We start from the raw sequence: 19,907 nt of genomic DNA, 5'->3' as shown, positions 1-19,907 counted from the left end.
TGATTGATTTGTACTAATAATGACTGGTTCATAACTACCAGATGGGCAGGAAAGTAAACCTTGAGAAATGTATAATTAATCTGTTTGATGCATTGTAACTTCAGAGTGATATTGGAGTGTTCAAGGCTTCTTCTAGTGAGGCATTGGACTGCCCAATGCTCATTTTCCCATCGATCATTGATTTGATTTATTATTGTCACGTATTAGTATACAGTGAAAAGTATTGTTTCTTATGCGCTGTACAGACAAAGCATACCGTTCATAGAGAAGGAAACAAGAGAGTGCAGAATGTAGTGTTACAGTCATAGCTAGGGTGTAGAGAAAGATCACCTTAATGCAAGGTAAGTCCATTCAGAAGTCTGACAGCAGCAGAGAAGAAGCTGTTCTTGAGTCGGTTGGTAGGTGACCTCAGACTTTTGTACCTTTTTCCCTGAAGGAAGAAAGTGGAAGAGAGAATGTCCAGGGTGTGTGGGGTCCTTAATTATGCTGGCTGCTTTGCCAAGGCAGCGGAAAGTGGAGACAGAGTCAATGGATGGTTTGCATGATGGATTGGGCTACATTCACAACCTTTGGTCATAAAGATGTCTTTAACCCCGGGGGACACTGCTTTGTGAGTCTGTGTATTAGCTTAAGTTTCGGCATTACTTAGTCTCTGATAAGACTCACAACAATACTAATACATGTGACAATAATAAATCAAATCAAACCTCTGCACAGACGGTGACCCAAAATGGGAGTCGAACCCGGATCCCTGGCACTGTGAGGCAGCAGTGCTAACCATTGTGCCACCCCTCTCCACAGATGCTGTCAGACCTGCTGAGATTTTCCAGCATTTTCGGGTCTTGTTTCTCGTTAAAAAGACTTGATATCCAGGTTACAACCCTTGAACCATCCACCCACCCTATGCAGGATCGCACATATGACACCCAATTCTCAGGATTGTCATCTTTATCCAGTTCCTGTTCGTTGATTTTTACGTAAGGAAAACACGTGGTTCAAGATTACTTTTGTATTAATGATTAATGTATTAATAATTCCAAATAATCTGCGATGGCCGGTGTCCAAAACTTTATCTTGATTTGAGCAATACTGCCTACGCCTTTTAAAGCACATTCTCGTCAATAGAATCTCTTGCAATTCTGGCAGTTACGCGATTTGCGGAACGGACACAACTGAAGCTGCTGCTAGTGGTTTGGGTTAACAAAAAAGCGGCCAAATCGTTTAAGTTAAGGTTGGACGAGCCATGTCTGGAGTCCAATTGTACATCTCCAGTGTGTCCTCATCGAGAGAGGTGAGGACGCAGGGCGGTGACCGAAACATGTATTATCATCATTAATAGAATTTACTCTAAACATCTCGGATATTAATTCTGCTATCAATTATTAAGTGTAACTTGCTCCCTATTGAAGTGTGGAAAGATTTCCCAATTTCATTCATCTGAGACCATTCACGATTACCTTGGAGATAGTATATATACTGGTAAGGTATTTCGGCACAAAATCATTTGAAAGGAGCTGGCCAGATCCGCTGGAACTTTTTCGAGTTTAAAACTAAACGAAGACTCTTGGATCTCTCGCCACTATTGAAAATTTGCGCCCATTGTCTCAGTCGACCACCGCCACTGGCACGCACCACATGCACTATCATTTCAAATACTGGTCAACTTCACCTATTCTTGGGTAAGTGGAACCTATGGCACATTAAATCTAGAAATGGCTGTTTTGATTCCTGCTCTAAGAGATTCATCAATTTCAGCCGGGTTGCCCCGAGCAAGACGATTGGCCTAAACTAAAAGCAAAATACCGCGGATGCTGGAATCCGAAACGCTGACGAAGGGTCATTCTGACTCGAAACGTTGGCTTCATTTTCTCTCCCCAGATGCTGTCAGACCTGCTGTGATTTTCCAGCATCCGCATCTTCCTGAAGATGACTGGCCTGTCCTGTCAGCAAGGGATTCTCTCCTGGTTTCTGCCCCGTGATTCAGAGAACGATACAACATACTTTGGATAACTCCTTAAAGAGTGACACTACGTTTTCAACTTCCCTCTCTTTCCACGTAGTCTATCAAATCTTTCCCTTTCAAAGGTTATTATTTACAAACAGTGCAATCCAGGTGACAACTCGCTGCATGATTTTCCCCACATGTTGCCTCGAGTTCTTTCGCCACTTACCTTAAATATCAGTTGCTCGGTTACCAACGCTTCTCCTTATTTACTGTATCCAAACCTTTCATGATATTGAATAATCTCTGCTACTGTGAGAACTCCAATTTCTCCAGTCTCTTCATGTAACAAGCCTTTCAATCCTGATACAATTTGAGTAAATTTTCACTGTGCCCTAAGGCCTCAACATCTTTGCTAAAGTATGGACCCCAAAATTGGCCACAGTTAGTCGTCACCTACCTAGTATTTTCTATAAGTGAGCTGTTTCAGCGACTGATTCAAAAATATTCTCATCTTCAATAAATAGAAGGTATAATATTGTAGACTACTCCCAATGTGGAGTTACAGAGCCTCGCACAGAATAGATTCCTTGGCAGGCTCTGTTCCACATCGACCCTTGAGACAACAACACAATCTTTAGAGACATTATCAGAAACAAAACATAATCCTTGTAAACTCTTATATGCCTGCCAAGGGCGGACTTATTTATTTTTAATGATAAATTACTTGATGGTTATTGCTTCCCAGAAACTAGTCCTTACACCCATAAACAGATGGTAAAAACGTTTATTACTGTCACAAGTAGATTTACATTAACGCTGCAATTTAGTTACTGTGAAAATTGTATTCTCACTTAGCATGGTAAGTCCTATCCACTTCTGGGAAAGATGAACTCTTATAACCTTAATGGTGATTGGGCCCCAATTTATCACAGATCACATGTAGTGGTTGGAGATTGCAAAAAACAATTTTCCACTGGTCCTCCAACAAGGTCGAGAGAGAAATAGGTGCAGTAAAAAGACCAGATTGGATAGAGATAGCAGTTTCCTTTTTTTTGGAAATACATCCATGAACTAGTTATACTTTCCAGTAAGTAGTTGGCATTTTTCTGGTGTCAGCTACAAATTTACTAGAACTGTACATTCAACTTCAGAATCATAGTGAGTTTTGAACTGAAATAAAAAGGTTATCACAGTGGTACATTCTCAGTCACATCTGCCATAAGAGCGTCGCCAGCCTCTCACATGACGATGATGCAATACACAAGCTAAAAGTCCCAAAGTGATTCTCATTTTAAATCAGCTTTCATTGGAAAGGGAAAAAAATGTTCCCCTAAAGGTTCAATGGATAATTGCAGCTGCCAATAATGTGCTGAGTTCACAGTAAGAAGTTTAACAACACCAGGTTAAAGTCCAACAGGTTTATTTGGTAGCAAAAGCCACCAAATAAACCTGTTGGACTTTAACCTGGTGTTGTTAAACTTCTTACTGTGTTTACCCCAGTCCAACGCCGGCATCTCCACATCATGACTTCACAGTAAGAACCCATGTTTGGTGCTCCCATCAGTTTGAGCCCCGACAAATTTGAATTCAACATTACATATTAAGATTACAGAAAATTTGCAGCATAAACTTAAATATACCTTCCATGACTATCACCAGGATTAGTTCACCAAAAAAATATTGCTCTGTAATACAAGCCCATCTGTCATGAATGAATTTGAGGGTTTATGGTCCTTGAGAGAATTTCAATACTATAACACACTAGCGAGAAATTGTTTTTAAAAGTTATTATGGGATGTAGGTGGCACTGGCAAGACCAGCATTTATTGCCCATCCCCAATTGTCCTCGAGAAGGTGGTGATGAGCTGCCTTCTTAAACCACTGCAGTCCCTATTGTACAGGTACACCCACACTCTTGTCAGGGGAAGGGATTTCTGGAATTTTGACCCAGCAACAGTGAAGACAACAGGGCTGTGTTGTAGTTGTTTATGGTACCCAATTCAATGCTGATCGATCTGGTTTCATTCCTTTTTGTTGACTTTGTAACACTTTGATACATCTGTATACATGAATCATGACAAGTGTCAAAATTGGTTTACTAGTTTAGTTCTTAGTAAAATTCTTTTGCTGCTCCTAGGTCAGGTCGCAACAGTCAGAAGTGGAAAGGGTGCTGGACATTAAAAAAATTAAGTACAAGCGGATAGATATCTCAGTCAGTGAAACACTTCTGGAAGAAATGAGAAGCAAAGCAGGCGACCCCACTGCTCTTCCACCGCAAATATTCAATGATGACAGTTATTGCGGGGTAAGAGATCTTTAATTTGGCATTATGACCAGTGAAATAAAACATAGCTTTTATTAAATACATACATTTAATGGATAAAATCTTAGCTTAAAATTCTCCAGTCAAATTGCCACCCATCAGAAATGATAGGATAAAAACTTAAAAGATTGGCAACAAAGGCAAAAAGGTCAACAGGCCCAGAGAGAATACATTCTAAGCTATTGGAAAAAGTAGGTGTTGAAACTGTCGAGGATCTGACTGCAATGTGCTAATCTTCCTTAGATTTAGGAATGATGCCAGAAGATGGAGGATGGCCAATGTTGCACTCCTATTTATTTATTTGTATCACAATGTCAGAGGTAATAGTGGATGCGTTAGTGATTATTTATCAAAACTCGTTGCATTCTGGGGTAGTGCCGGTTGATTGGAAAACGGCTAATGTTACGCCGCTGTTTAAAAAAGGAAGGAGACAAAAGGCGGGTAACTATAGGCCGGTCAGCTTAACGTCTGTAGTAGGGAAAATGCTGGAATCCATTATTAAAGAGGAGATAGCAGGGCATCTGGATAGAAATGGTTCGATCAATCAGACGCAGCATGGATTCATGAGGGGAAAGTCGTGCTTGACGAACATGTTGGATTTTTATGAAGATGTGACTAGGGCGGTTGATGGAGGAGAACCGGTGGATGCGGTGTTTTTGGATTTCCAAAAGGCGTTTGATAAGGTGCCCCATAAAAGGCTGCTGAAGAAGATTAGGGCACACGGAGTTGGGGGTAGTGTGGTAAAGTGGATTGGGGACTGGCTATCCGACAGGAAGCAAAGAGTCGGAATAAATGGGTGTTTTTCCGGTTGGAGGAAGGTAATTAGTGGCGTGCCGCAGGGATCGGTACTCGGGCCGCAACTGTTTACCATTTGTATAGACGATCTGGAGGAGGGGACGGAGTGTAGGGTAACGAAGTTTGCAGACAACACAAAGATAAGTGGAAAAGTGAATCGTGTGGAGGACGGAGAAGATCTGCAGAGAGATTTGGACAGGCTGAGTGAGTGGGCGAGGATATGGCAAATGGAGTATAACGTTGATAAATGCGAGGTTATACACTTTGGAGGAAATAATAACAAATGGGATTACTATCTCAATGGAAACAAATTAAAACATGCTACCGTGCAAAGGGACCTGGGGGTCCTTGTGCATGAGACGCAAAAGCCCAGTCTGCAGGTACAACAGGTGATCAAGAAGGCAAATGGGATGTTGGCCTATATCGCGAGGGGGATAGAATATAAAAGCAGGGATGTCTTGATGCACCTGTACAGGGCATTGGTGAGGCCGCAGCTGGAATACTGTGTGCAGTATTGGTCCCCTTATATGAGGAAGGATATATTGGCATTGGAGGGAGTGCAGAGAAGGTTCACCAGGTTGATACCGGAGATGAGGGGTTTGGATTATGAGGAGAGGCTGAGGAGATTGGGTTTGTACTCGTTGGAGTTTAGAAGGATGAGGGGGGATCTTATGGAGACTTATAAGATAATGCGGGGGCTGGATAGGGTGGAGGCGGAGAGATTCTTTCCACTTAGTAAGGAAGTTAAAACTAGAGGACACAGCCTCAAAATAAAGGGGGGTCGGTTTAAGACAGAGTTGAGGAGGAACTTCTTCTCCCAGAGGGTGGTGAATCTCTGGAATTCTCTGCCCACTGAGGTGGTGAAGGCTACCTCGCTGAATATGTTTAAAGCGCGGATGGATGGATTCCTGATCGGTAAGGGAATTAAGGGTTATGGGGATCAGGCGGGTAAGTGGTACTGATCCACGTCAGATCAGCCATGATCTTATTGAATGGCGGGGCAGGCTCGAGGGGCTAGATGGCCTACTCCTGCTCCTATTTCTTATGTTCTTACAAGGCTTACATTAGCACTGCAATGAAGTTACTGTGAAAATCCCCGAGTTGCCACAATCCAGCACCTGTTCGGGTACACAGAGGGAGAATTTAGCATGGCCAATGCACATAACTAGCACGTCTTTTGGACTGTGGGAGGAAACCGGAGTACCCAGAGGAAACCCATGCAGAGTGACCCAAGCCAGGAATTGAACCCAGATCCCTGGTGCTGTGAGGCAGCAGTGCTAACTACTGTGTCACGCATACTATCAAAAAACAGGAAGGATAAACAGTTACTGCAGGTCAGTCAACCCAATGTTAGCCGATACAACCCGGAAATATAGCAATTGGTGAGGATGGTAACAAACTACATAAAGACACAAGCATGATGGTCTGGAGACCAAAAATTAAAACTCGCAAGTCCATCACTTAGGGCAAAGCTAACAACATTAATAGTAATGGAAGCACAAGAAACATTCTTGCAATAAGTTCAATTACTGGTCTGTGCTGTTAGCCGATCTTCACAATTGATGCCAGCCCTTGAGGGGAAAAAATCACATGACTCAGCCCGAGTGACTTCTATCTAAAGGTGTGCAGGTTTTGATGTCAACTGAGGTAAGCTTAGCACTAATATTGAGAGTTCTTGAATGCCCTGCAGACATCTATTACTCAGGTATATAACAGATGGCTATGGTACCAATGTGTAATGAAAAATCAGCCTCAGTTTTTGGGAATAGTTCTCGATGAAAGGCAATGAGAATACAGTTGACTGCTATACACTATAAATTGTGGGATGGACCCAGATCAAAACTGAGTTTTATTTACCTATCATATTATGAAGCATGTGCATTGAGATGTTTTAAAATTACACCAATAGATAAATACTATTGCCGTGAATTTCTGGGCCCATTCGCCTCTCAAGAGGGCCATAATGGAATTTGCGCCGAATGAGATCTTTCCCGCCCCCGCCAGCGATGTAATCAGGGCCACACCCAGCAAGGACGTGAACCTGATTACCATTAATTTGTACGGATTTAAATATTCCTAAATGGCTTTCAGGAGTGTAAAATGTTTTCTCCTGCCAGTGTGACATCACACCAGCAGGAGGAATCACTATTGCTTTTCAGCAGTCAAGATGACAACGCCAGGGGCATGGAGGTCAGTGTAACCTCCGGGTGGTCAGGGACATAGGGACATGGTACTGCCGGGGGACGGGGTTTGTCGGCGAGGATGGATGATGGGTGGGGGAGGGGGTAAGATTGCCAGCAAGGATGGATGGGGGCCGTCGCAAGACCTGCCCACCTGCTTTTTACTGATGGTGTCAGAAGACCTGGAGTGGAAACTGGCATGTTTCTCCCCACAGTCAGAACCTGACACTTTGCCATTTTCTGGTAAAATTCCGCCCTATGTCCTAATCCTGCATTTGAGCATTCTACCAGCTGAGAGCTTGCCCCCGACTGGTTTGTTTGGAGTTTTCACACATACTTCACTACCTCCATGTCAAGATGCTGATGGGTGCACCAATTGGAGTGGATGTATTGTAGGGCAGAAACAAATAGGATTGTACCTTGGGTCACATGAGAGAATGACACTACCAGCTATGGAAATCTTCACCTGTCCCTGTGTCCATTACAAAACTCTTGATTCTTGGCAAACTAAAGATTCTGGTAGCCAGAACCCTTCTCCCTCCCAACATCCATCACACCCCACCCACCAAATCACCCAATTGACGAGCAGTGAACTTGTTTAAATAATTTTGGAAACATTATAGCTTATAAAAACTAAAGGGCGAGTTATTTAATTCACAAGCCTTTAAAACCTCTTTGCAGGGTTACTTGCAGTTTTATGATGCTGTGGAGAATGACGAGATCAATCACTTCTTAAAATTGATACAGAAAGTGCAACATGGTTGTGATATTTCAACAGACTTCAATCAAACTTATGCTGCAGAAAGCTGATTCAGTGGATGCAGTACTGTAGCACCTTTGTGCTGATTTATCTGCTATATATTTTGAGTTGTGATATGACAATATAATTTAAATCAGAAAAGTTGGTCTTTTGATGTAACTGATACACAGTTAATAAAATTAAAACTGCCGCAATTTTTAAAAAAAGATAATAAACTTCTGGCGGCACCAAAAGAGATCCTCTTGTTCTTTTTCCATGCTGCTACTAATATCAGAGGTTTGATATTGCAGAGCAGGCAGTGAGAGTGAAGAACACAGTGAATTACGTGAAGGTAAGCCACAAAAGAAGTCCACGACCCAAAAGATCCTGTCCTTTAGTTTGGAAAAGAGCACTCTAAAGTCACTACTTTATAAATGTAACACAAAAGTGCTTCACAAACTATAACCAGACAAACATTAGCATCAAACCAAAACAGCAGTCAGAGCAGTTGCCTAAATGCTTGATTGATTTGGCAGGTTTTAAGTAAAGTATTAAACAGAGGTGGAGAGGTGAAGAGATTTGCAAAGAGATTTACATATTTTGGACAGCTGAAGGCATGATCACCCAAAGAGTGGTGAGCCTGTGGAATTCATTACCAGAGGAAGTAGTTGATGCCAAAACATTGAATGTATTAAAGAGGCGGCTAGATATACCATTTGGGGCGAATTGGATCAAAGGTTATGGGGAGAAAGCAGGATTAGGCTATTGAGTTGGGCAATTAGCCATGATTGTGGTGAATGGCGGAGCAGACTCAAAAGGCCTCCTCCACTCCTATCTTTTATGTTTCTATGAGTGTAGAAAACAGGGGTGCAAAAAAAAGCCAGAGTGGGAGAACAGAGCTTTGAGAACTAGAGGTGCCCTACCAAACAAATTTGAGAACATAACTAGGAATAGGAGTAGACAATTCAGCCCCTTGAGCCTGCACCACCATTCAATACGATCATGGCTGATCTCATCTTGGCCTCAATTCCATATTCCTGCCTGTCCTCCATAATCCTTCAACCCATTAAAAATCTGTTTCTTAAATTTACTCAATGTCCCAGCATCCATAGGACTCTGGGGTAGTGAATTCCAGATTCACGACACTTTGAGTAAAGTCATTTCTCCTCATCTAAAGCTATGACCTCTCAGGTAGATTGCCCCACAAGAGGAAACATCCTCTCTGCATCTACCCTATCAATCCCCTTTTACCTCAATTAGATCTCCTCTCATTCTTCTAAACTCTAGAGAGCATAGGCCTAAATTGCTCAATCTTTCTTCGTAAGACAAACCCCTCATCTCTGGGCGGCACGGTAGCACAATGGTTAGCACTGCTGCTTCACAGCTCCAGGGTCCCGGGTTTGATTCCCGGCTCGGGTCACTGTCTGTGTGGAGTTTGCACATTCTCCTCGTGTCTGCGTGGGTTTCCTCCGGGTGCTCCGGTTTTCTCCCACAGTCCAAAGATGTGCGGGTTAGGTTGATTGGCCAGGTTAAAAATTGCCCCGGAGATGCGTAGGTTAGTGGGTAAATATGTGGGGGTAGGGCCTGGGTAGGATTGTGGTTGGTGCAGACTCGATGGGCCGAATGGCCTCCTTCTGCACTGTAGGGTTTCTATGATTTCTATGAATCTAGTGAACCTCCTCTGAACAGCCTCAAAAGGGGACATAAACTGTATGCGATATTCCAGGTGCAGTCTCACTAATGCCTTGTATAGTTGCAGCAACACTTCCTTACTTTTATATTCTATCCCTTTAGCAAGCATTAAATGCCAAAATTCCATTTGCCTTCCTTATTACCTGTTGTACCTGCATACTAGTTTTCTGTGATTCATGCACGAGGATACCCAGATCCCTCTGCACTGCAGCACTCTGAAGTCTCTCTCCATTTAGATAATAAGTTGCCTTTCTATTTTTCCAACCAAAATGGATGACCTCACACCACATTAAACTCTATCTGCCAAATTTAGGCCCATTTACCAAAACTATCCCTATACATTTGTAAATTTTCTTGATTGCAACTTTCTATTCCAACTATTTTAGTGTCATCTGAAAATCTGGATACAGTACACTCTTTCCCAGCATACAAGTCATTAATATAGATTGTAAGTAGTTGGGGCCCCAAGGACAGAACCCTGTGGCACACCATTAGCTACATCTTGCCAATGAGATGATGACCTATTTACTCTGACTCTCTGCTTTGTATTGGTTATGATGTGGAGATTGGTTAGCCAGTTCTCTATCCAAGCTATTAAATTACCCCTAACCCCATGAGATCTTACCTTGTCCATTAACCTTTTCTGTGGCACCTTATAAAATGCCTTCTGAAAGTCCAGATATACTACATCTACAGAATCCCCATTATCCACTTTGACTAATTTGCCAGAGCTCTTCAAAGATATAACAAGCAAACACGATTTACCCTTCATAAAACCATGCCGACTCTGATGGATTGCATTTGGATTTTCCAAATGTCCTGTTATTACTTCCTTTACGATGGATTCCCAACATTTAAAAAAACTGGTCTATAATTTCCTATGTTCTGCCTCCCTCCCTTTTTGAATGAGGGCTTCAACAGCCATACATGCAAGGGATTTTGTGCATTCCACGAATAGAATAGCAGTTGGATTTGGCTGAAGATTACCTGCTGAGTAGTGACACCATCTTTAGCAGAAATGGCAATGTCTCCGAGAGGAACAGTACACCAATAATACATTAAGAAAGGGAAGCTCAGTCTTGTTGGAGAGATTTGCGATTTGCAGGTTTCGACGGATCTTGAGGCCCCACTGGCAATCTCATGGACAGAGTACCGGCCAACCCAACACAATTTACTCTCGTATAGAGGATTCATGCCACTAAAATTGCATTGCAACTTGATAGTCTTAATTAAATTTTGGTGAATCATGCAGTTATTTATGATTGCATGCAGACTTTGTACAAACTAGAACCAGTTCTGTCGTACAATATTTTGGAACAGCATTTCTAATTGGTTTTAAGAAACAAATTTATTTTTCTAATTTTTATGGTATTCACAAGTCTGCTTGAAAATCACAGCTGATATTTTCTTTGATCTAACTTGCAGATTTAATTCTTAAAGGTCTACTATCTATACTCAAAAATATTAGTGCTATAGCAGGGCATCTACCAGTGTCTGCCATTAGTTAATCATGTACTTGCACAGAGGGAAACGGGGCTCTGGAACTTGAGTGAATATGGAAAGCAATCAGGCATCTCGTTAAGGAATCCAATTAGAGGACTGTGAAATCAGCAATGCGAGGACTGGGAAGGAACTGTAATTTGAAGTAGGTGTACAAAATTTAACTCAATCATGAGTATAGTTAATAGCTACCATAAAAATACAGCAACTCCCAAACTATTTAGTGAAAGCAGACTTTGCAAAGCTAATGGCAGAGTGGCACAACTCAGACAGCAATCTTTGAGTTCACCTACACATCTGTCTCTCTTCTGGAACTGCTATACTATTTATACATAAAAAGCGAGAAGTTATCGTCTTTCCATTAATTTGACCCTGGTAACTATTTTACATTTCTCAATGACCTTGGTAATTGAACTTCCCTTTCTTCTTAATGTATTATTGGTGCATGTTCCTCTCAGAGACATTGCCATTCCTGCTAACGATGGTACCTCTGAGAGTAAGGCAAGGCTGGATGGTCTTTACTTTAATGCTGGAGGGTAATAGGTAAGATTGATGAGTTAAGGGCATGGATTGACACATGGAAGTGTGATATTGTTGCAGAAACATGGTTGAGGGAAGGATGGGGATGGGTAGCAATGCCAGGTTCCTGGCTCCAAGAGTTTCCGCCCTGCCAGAGCGACATTGCAAACCACGTGCACTATTTTTTTTTGCAGTTAAAGGGACAAGATCTGGAGAGAAACAGGCCAGTGGAGCTGGAGAGTTCCACGCCAGCTCTCTCACCAGGATTGACACTTTGCCAAATTCTTGTAATATTTTGCTCAGTCTGGTGGTTTTACCAGGCCAGAGATTACGTCTGTACCAGGGAAGGCAGAAACTAAAATAATCACTACTGCTTAAGCACTCACCCCAGAAACACCTAAAAACGGATTCACATTCCTGCTCTACCATAGATTAGTTAACTGTCCTCTAATGATATTATTTACCTTCATATGTGAAAAATACAAGATTTATTTTGTATGTATTTTCAAAGCTGTTAAATTTCCCCTTATGGCTGCATGGGTGAAGGTAATTCATTATGCAATACTGAGAATCAGAAGTTCACAGGTTTCATTCCCACAATATGCTGATGTAGACAGCCTCTATCACAGCAGCCATGGGTTACTACTATTAGCCTCATCGCCTTAGGTCAAGGAATGGAAAGGTCTGCCAGTGTTCTTGCTTCCAACTGCTATCCAGAGACAGTTTGATATTGGCTGAAGACCAGAAGGGGCACAGCTGTGGTAATCTCTATGTAAAATATTCTGACAACACTTACATAGTAGGAACGGGTACTAGAATTTAAATCAGTCTTGAGAGAGGAGATAATTTGTAAAAACTTACCGTGTTAATTTTAGATTACAGAAAACCTGTGTTTTACCAGCAGCAAAAGCCAAATTTCATACATTGTACAAAATGTATTATAAATTGACACTCAGGTTGCTTTAAATGGACCACCCATGAAATCGAAACAGGGATAGCTGTGAGAAATAGTATATGGAGGGGCTAACTGAAATTTAAATCAAAACGTTAAATATTTACCATAATTTACATAGCAATGCAATGAAAATATTACCTGAATCCACCAGAGGTCATCCGAAAATATACTTCTGTAGGCCAGGATTTCTTCACACAAGCGTACAGTCCCAGAATGACCCCAGTGAATTATTATTGGAAAATGCTGACATTTGTATTTTTTTGTGATGCAAGTAATTTTTAAAAACCACATAAAGACACACTGGTGCATTGAACATAAATATAATTGTTGGGTGCAAGGGAATTAAAGCTTTGAATGATCACTTTTTTTTGGTGGTAGCACAGAAGAAACAGGTTTTACACGTGGGCAGTAAAAAGGGTATTTAATGACCATTCCAGAAGAAGCCAACAGTAGAATCATTAGCTGTATGAGAGTTGTTCCATCACTTCATGTTAGCAGGTCCTCCAGCCCGACACCTCTCACAAGGAGCACAATTACAATGCTGCATCTTTCAGTCACATTCCATTCTGGAAAGTAATGTAACGTGGTCTACTTTCTATACACAGCAAGTGGTAGGCAGATTTGATAAGGGCCAAAAATCCTACCCATGTTGTAAGTTCCTAAAAAAAACAAAGGAACCAAATTCTTTTAGTTATGGTGTTTAAAGAATGCAGCCATAGCACCGGGTCTCTCTTGCTGTTCATTTGATATTTTTTAAAAATGGAGAATGCACTCCCAATGTTAGAAGGCCCCACAGGTCAGTAATTTGAAAATTGAGATGAAGCGTTATTTGTCCCATAATCACAGAGAAAATCCAAGTGATATATGAGGTGTTGCACTTTAAACTGAACAGTGTTAGGTCCTCATTTGCATTGTTGTTGTTTAGGCTCCTTATTGTTGGAGGCTAAACGGATACAAAAAGGCATGTGAAGAGACAAATCAAGGAACAATTCTAACTTACACTGCTGGGCAGTAAACACAGTCTTGCGTGTCCACTATGTATTATGCAACTCACCCAATTTCAATGGACAAGTAGGCAAGTGACACAGCAAGTGGCTGATCCACCTTGTAGGGTTTATTGTCCAGGAACGAAAGTTAAAATCAGGTTTAAGCACTATCCACCATGGCACTGCCACCTTCAAAACTTGACAAGGGGCAAACAAGTACAATGCACAGGCAACCACATGGTGATTCAAATTTATACTCTAACTTTCCTTTAATACAAACTGAAAAAAGAAAGAAACTTTTGGTAAGAATATTGGGCAAAATATTTCATATCCAGGAGTCATTTTCTCAAAAAGCGGACTGTCATTCACAACTGCTGCATGTGATTCATTAGAGTACAGCACACAAAACACCACAGAACAGAGAACAGCCCAGCTGTCTGCTTCAAGACAGAAACTGCATCTAATAATCTAGACCCACAATAAACACTTTCCAGATCTGGGGATTGATACTTGAACACCTAAGAGTGTGAAAAGAGATGAAAACTTTCCATTGGATGATGCAATTTAACCAAAGTTTTTTTTCCTTTTTAAATGTTGTGAGACCAAAATGTGCTATTAAACTAAAATACACCACTGGAGGAGGAAAAAGGATGCAACAAGGAGATTTCTTTTTTAAAAAAAACTTCATTGCATCATTGATCAGTCGTTACTCTCTCCAACATTCACAGCAACTGATTTTCAGTGAACATTGGCAAAAATTAATCGGAAACAGAGGCAACTTGGCATAATTGAGAAGATGAGGCAAAACTTTGGAAAAGGTTGGCAGTTCTTATTGTGAAGGCAAGCTTTGATCTAAGGCTTTCACTGGCTGCTCCAAGGAGGAAAGTCTCAGGTGTTAACAATGCCACGTTGTTGGGAGTGCTTAGATCAGCTTCCAAAAACCTAATTCTGCTTCTACAAAGCTCACTGGCTCCAAGCATAACAGCAGCTAATCATCTACAAACAGAAGGAAAAGGTTGACTACGGCTCAATATTTGCAATAAAGGAGCGATGTTCGGAGGCTACTCCTCTGTTGAAATCCATGTTTGTTTTAAATTGAAGAACTTCTTGGGCAGTGCCAATGTTTTTACTGAGGTTACCATGGGTGGTGCAATGTTCCTGGATCAAGTTCTTACACTTGCTTTTGTTCTGCAAGGGCTTCTGCTTCCTTTAAAAAACAGAAAAAGAGGGAATTAAATAAATACCACTACTGAATCACAGAAATCAATGCAACTCTCCACGAGGCCAACCTGTAAGTCCATCAATAATATTTGAAATATATTCTCACATCGAAGCTGGAATTCAAAATCTATTTTAACAGAGAACAGTTCTCAACGTATAAAAATTCTTTTTGTTGTTTTATATAGCAAGCACTAGTAGTGGACATTTTTAACAGTTCACATTTAATTAAATCTAAGTATCTAGCCTAGCTGACAGACTGCTTGTGTCAAGGTGCAGTGGAAAAGATAGAAAGGAGGCAGCATCCTCTGACCAGATGCTCCAATCCAAATACAAAGTTCCTCCCTGGTATTAGATCACTGAGATAAGGGCAGTGTCTTCAAAATTGGAAGTAAAAAATAAAATTCTTGAAATGTTGCATCTCAAACAAGGAAAACTTGAGATAGTTTTATATCATCAATTTTAACTTCCTTGTGGTGACAGAGTTTAAATACTGCCACTTTTCACAGTAAAGCATAATCATGAGTGTTTTGGCTTGTGATAAAAAAATTATATTGAATGATATGTAACTAAAAGGCAAAGGACTTAAGCCACAAGTCAATAGTGATAGCTTCTCAAGACAAAATTAACATAAAACAGATAAGGTGACTAAAAAACAAAGTTTCATTATTCAGTGTCAAAAACCTAGAGCCATTTACCTGAAACCTTGGAAAGTAAACTTAGAAAATAACATTTTACAAATACATTTTTCAAACTAATGTACAAACTTCAGTCAGCTGAGTGCAGGCATAATAAGCAATACAAGGGTAACATTCTGAGCAAGACCGAATTTAAAGCTTTACATTCTTAGGGATTCTTAAAATACAAAGTGATATTAAATAAACAGAAATAGACTGAAAGCCAAACAGCTGTGTGTAATTAGTTCCAAGCACTCCATTCCAGCAGACTCGCTCTGACGATAGGATGCAACTTAATGTAAATAGTTCATCTACAGTACAACCTTCAGAATCAAACCGAACTCTTCAAATGGAGGATGCATGGGAAGATTAGTCAATAATAACACGTAAAACATAGTCAGATCGCTAGTCATGTTATAGTCAAAAGCGACATACCACCCACCGAGGCTAGTTATGTCTCTCAGTGTCAACAGGCAAGTCATCAATTCTGCATGCTTAGTTTGAATGTTGGAATTAGGTGGCCAGGTGGGCATTCTCTCTCATTACCTTAAACCCTTGTAGATTAAGTTATATAAAAGCAAAATCATTTTTTTAAGATTCATCCACTTCATCCTCATCCTAATCAATAGAAAATAAAGAAAAAGAAAAAGGAAGAATGAGCACAAGCATATAGATTGTAGAAAATTAGTGGAACATAAAGCAGCAACAAAGGAGATCTTGGTTACCAACACTATCCATGCATATTATTTGTGTCACTTGCATGTTTAGGCAAAGATTCTAATATTTTTATAACCTAATGGTTTTCCAATTTAAAAAAATCTACACAGTCTTTCCTGCAAAGATTTTAAAATGAGCTTTTTAAAACAAAAGAATTAGTGAATCTTTCTGAATGTAAGATAACTCTAAGTTATCAAACTATTTTCAAAGTTAATGAAATTTCCACTCGTCATCAACTAATAATTATTGAACTTGAAATTTCCACTCGTCATCAACTAATAATTATTGAACTTGAAGATGGACTTCAACCCGGATAAGTGTGTGGTGATCCATTTTGGCAGATCCAATGGGATGAAGCAGCAGTATAATATGAAGGGTACCATTCTTAGCAGTGTAGAGGATCAGAAGGACCTTGGGGTCCGGGTCCATAGGACTCTTAAATCGGCCTCGCAGGTGGAGGATGCGGTCAAGAAGGCGTACGGCGTACTGGCCTTCATTAATCGAGGGATTGAGTTTAGGAGTCGGGAGATAATGCTGCAGCTTTATAGGACCCTGGTTAGACCCCACTTGGAGTACTGCGCGCAGTTCTGGTCACCTCATTACAGGAAAGATGTTGAAGCCATTGAAAGGGTGCAGAGGAGATTTACAAGGATGTTGCCTGGATTGGGGGGCATGCCTTATGAGGATAGGTTGAGGGAGCTTGGTCTCTTCTCCCTGGAGAGACGAAGGATGAGAGGTGACCTGATAGAGGTTTACAAGATGTTGAGAGGTCTGGATAGGGTAGACTCTCAGAGGCTATTTCCAAGGGCTGAAATGGTTGCTACGAGAGGACACAGGTTTAAGGTGCTGGGGGGTAGGTACAGAGGAGATGTCAGGGGTAAGTTTTTCACTCAGAGGGTGGTGGGTGAGTGGAATCGGCTGACGTCGGTGGTGGTGGAGGCAAACTCGTTGGGGTCTTTTAAGAGACTTCTGGATGAGTACATGGGATTTAATGGGATTGAGGGCTATAGATAGGCCTAGAGGTGGGGATGTGATCGGCGCAACTTGTGGGCCGAAGGGCCTGTTTGTGCTGTGGCTTTCTATGTTAACTTATGTGGAAAATATTTCAGTGAAAAATCAGGTCGTCAAATTAGTTTGTTTAGATACATTTATAGCCACTCTTAAGCATGATGAGAAAGAGACTCCTTATATATTAACTGCTCTTATATTAGTACCTCCTCAGTCACAGGTTCTTCTTCATCCTCTTCCTAAACATATTTTAAAAAAGAGTGGGTGTGGGAGAGAAAAAAAGGAGGGATATAACTTAATGAAAAGGAAAAAAAACAATATAGAAGAAAATATCTCAACAGAACCAAAGATGAATTCAACGGATGAAGAATAGTAATGGATGGAACTGTAGCAAAAGGAAATAATGAATGTGGTTAATTGTAGCAAAATGAAATAATGTGATTAGAATATGGAAGTTCCAAATATTCTCATAAGGAAGAGACTGATACCTTAAACACCTCTTTCCATTTCCCCCCCCCCCAAAAGCATGTTCAATATTTCCATGTTGCAAACAGGGAAGAGCAGGACTGAGCATGGATGTGTGTTTGCAATGTTCAATTGTTTAAGTTTATTTTTTCACTGACTGAGTTATTGGCAATTGCTCACGTTTTCATTTTCAAGAGCATTATGCAGAGGGATATTTAGCGTTCAGTCATGCCATCAACTCATTAAATTTGTAAACTGAAAATGTGGAAAACATTATGTAATAATCAACAGCAGGAAATCCCTAGCTATCCCAGAATTGTAAAACCAATCATTTCTATCCAAGTATGTTTACACCATTTTTAGTGGTGAGGGACACTTACAGGGTTCTTTAATGCAATAGGAAGGCAAGATACTCATACTTTTGAGTTTAATATTTTAAAATATATTTTCTTCAGCTATTTCTTCCCCTCTCTCATGATGCAAACTGTTTGCTTGGGTACAGTTCCAAACCGACTAGCATTTTTTCCTTTGTGGCGATTATTCATGTGCGTCTCTTGCTAGTGGATGTTGAACCAAGACAGGCATTGAAGTAGAATCTGAATATGCTCTTTGTTGATGCATACTTTCATGGGCCTTACTGGCTAGCCCAACACCATAACTGCCAACTGCCTGAGATCAGCTGAAATCAAACCTCAATCATTGCTAGTCTGCATGGAGTAACAACTATGGTTGTAGAATCATCGTAAATTTTATTTCTCACTCCATTTTAGGTACTTACTGGGCTCCAGCGGAGGTAAAAGGAGTTGGTGATGAACATTTTCAAAGGATTTTCCTTTGTAATTGATGACTTGTTACTTAACTCATTGTTGATATGTTCAATAACAACTCAAGACTGAAATAAACATCCTTCCTCCTCAGCCAAAAACAAAATATTCTATTAGTCCTCCATGTATCCTCAACAGTGTTGAAGACTCGTTGTGGTCGTCTACTCCTGGTGCAATCTAAAACTCAAGGTTATTACCTGCTATGTACTCCCCAATTTATCTCAACTTCTCGCCTACTTTTTTTAAACCTTAGCAACAGACAACACCATGAGTCCTAGTCATTATGATAGGTAAAACCCATCATTAATGCTCAAGTTTTTTTTATTCATGAGGGTCACAAGTAGGCTTACATTAACACTGCAATGAAGTTATTGTGAAAATCCCCTAGTCACCACACTCCGGCGCCTGTTCGGGTACACTGAGGGAGAATTTAGCATGGCCAATGCACCTAACCAGCACGTCTTTTGGACTATGGGAGGAAACCGGAGCACCTAGAGGAAATCCACGCAGACACAGGGAGAATGTGCAGATTCTACACAAACAGTGACCCAAGCCAGGAACCAAACCTGGTCCCTGGCACTGATGCAATGGTGTATTAGTTAACAATCTGCACAAATAGTGTTTTCAAAAGTATAGTTGAAAATGAATCCATGGAACAATAAGATTGTCAGGCAGCTGATTACAAATATTATTTTTCTTAAAAAAGTAATCATAATTTTCCTTATGTTTAAGACACTTGTAATTAGAACATGGTACAATCCCATAAATGCACCAAATTTCTCGACAGCCTAGATGTTTTCTGGTAACAGTCTATTCCAGTTCGTAAGGTCAACAATTGGTCAGTGCAAAATATGTCAATGAAATGGAAACGCTATAAAAGAGGATGATTAATGAGCATGAGATGACAAAGACTGATGAATCATTGGAACAGATTATCTACCTCAGTTACAGGCTGCTCTTCTTCATCCTAAACAAGGAAAGGACATTATAAAAAGAAAAAAAAGAGCTGGACAATTACAAACAGAAGTGTGAAATATATTGCTCAGTTATAATGAGAAAGGGACAAAAAGACACGTAATCTGTCTAAATCTAATGAGAACACCTTCAAGCAGTTTGTATCTGAAATGCCAGAACATGCAGGAAAACTATGATTGTTACATAAGATTATATGGTAATTAATTTTTGAACCAAAAGTTTTGAGATGCCTATAGAAATTATTGATCGAACCTCTGTTACTGGCTCCGCTTCTTCTTTTTCCTAGCAAATTATAAATAAAAGCACAAGAGACAAAAATCAAGAATAACATTGCAGGTTAAGTGTAAAAGCACACAGCCTCTCAAATAACTGTCACCTGCAATAACTCT

The 19,907-nt window shown here is 40.5% G+C and overlaps 2 protein-coding genes across 16 annotated transcripts in view; one reads left to right on the top strand and one right to left on the bottom strand.

The window, feature by feature from the left end:
* The first annotated feature begins 1,243 nt into the window (after positions 1 to 1,243).
* On the top strand, positions 1,244 to 8,232 carry sh3bgrl3 (SH3 domain binding glutamate-rich protein like 3). The gene is made up of 3 exons (XM_078231886.1): positions 1,244 to 1,291; positions 4,083 to 4,250; positions 7,925 to 8,232. Exons 1-3 carry the CDS (start codon positions 1,244 to 1,246, stop codon positions 8,051 to 8,053), a joined length of 345 nt encoding a protein of 114 aa, XP_078088012.1. The 3' UTR covers positions 8,054 to 8,232.
* Positions 8,233 to 13,052: 4,820 nt separating this feature from the next.
* Positions 13,053 to 19,907, bottom strand: part of sh3bgr (SH3 domain binding glutamate-rich protein) — a 44,829-nt gene continuing 37,974 nt past the window's right edge. For 8 of the 15 annotated variants that reach the window (XM_078232738.1, XM_078232740.1, XM_078232739.1 and 5 more), the window contains 5 exons: positions 19,771 to 19,800; positions 19,484 to 19,510; positions 17,461 to 17,493; positions 16,076 to 16,147; positions 13,053 to 14,841 (listed from right to left, as the gene is read on the bottom strand). In XM_078232738.1, the coding sequence (XP_078088864.1) occupies positions 16,121 to 16,147; positions 17,461 to 17,493; positions 19,484 to 19,510; positions 19,771 to 19,800 (117 nt within the window). In that variant the 3' untranslated portion in view covers positions 13,053 to 14,841; positions 16,076 to 16,120. The remainder of the gene's footprint in view (positions 14,842 to 16,075; positions 16,148 to 17,460; positions 17,494 to 19,483; positions 19,511 to 19,770; positions 19,801 to 19,907) is intronic. The other 7 variants (XM_078232742.1, XM_078232747.1, XM_078232746.1 and 4 more) reach the window with 2 other exon arrangements.

Source organism: Mustelus asterias, chromosome 17, assembly GCF_964213995.1.
Source record: "Mustelus asterias chromosome 17, sMusAst1.hap1.1, whole genome shotgun sequence".
NCBI lineage: Eukaryota > Metazoa > Chordata > Chondrichthyes > Carcharhiniformes > Triakidae > Mustelus > Mustelus asterias.
This window is presented reverse-complemented; position numbering and strand designations above follow the sequence as displayed.

Coding starts and splice junctions, on each gene's coding strand:
- sh3bgrl3 (XM_078231886.1), top strand. CDS start 1,244: ATGTCTGGAGTCCAATTGTACATCTCCAGTGTGTCCTCATCGAGAGAG. Junction 1,292..4,082: donor GTGTGTCCTCATCGAGAGAG/GTGAGGACGCAG, acceptor TGCTGCTCCTAG/GTCAGGTCGCAACAGTCAGA. Junction 4,251..7,924: donor ATGATGACAGTTATTGCGGG/GTAAGAGATCTT, acceptor ACCTCTTTGCAG/GGTTACTTGCAGTTTTATGA.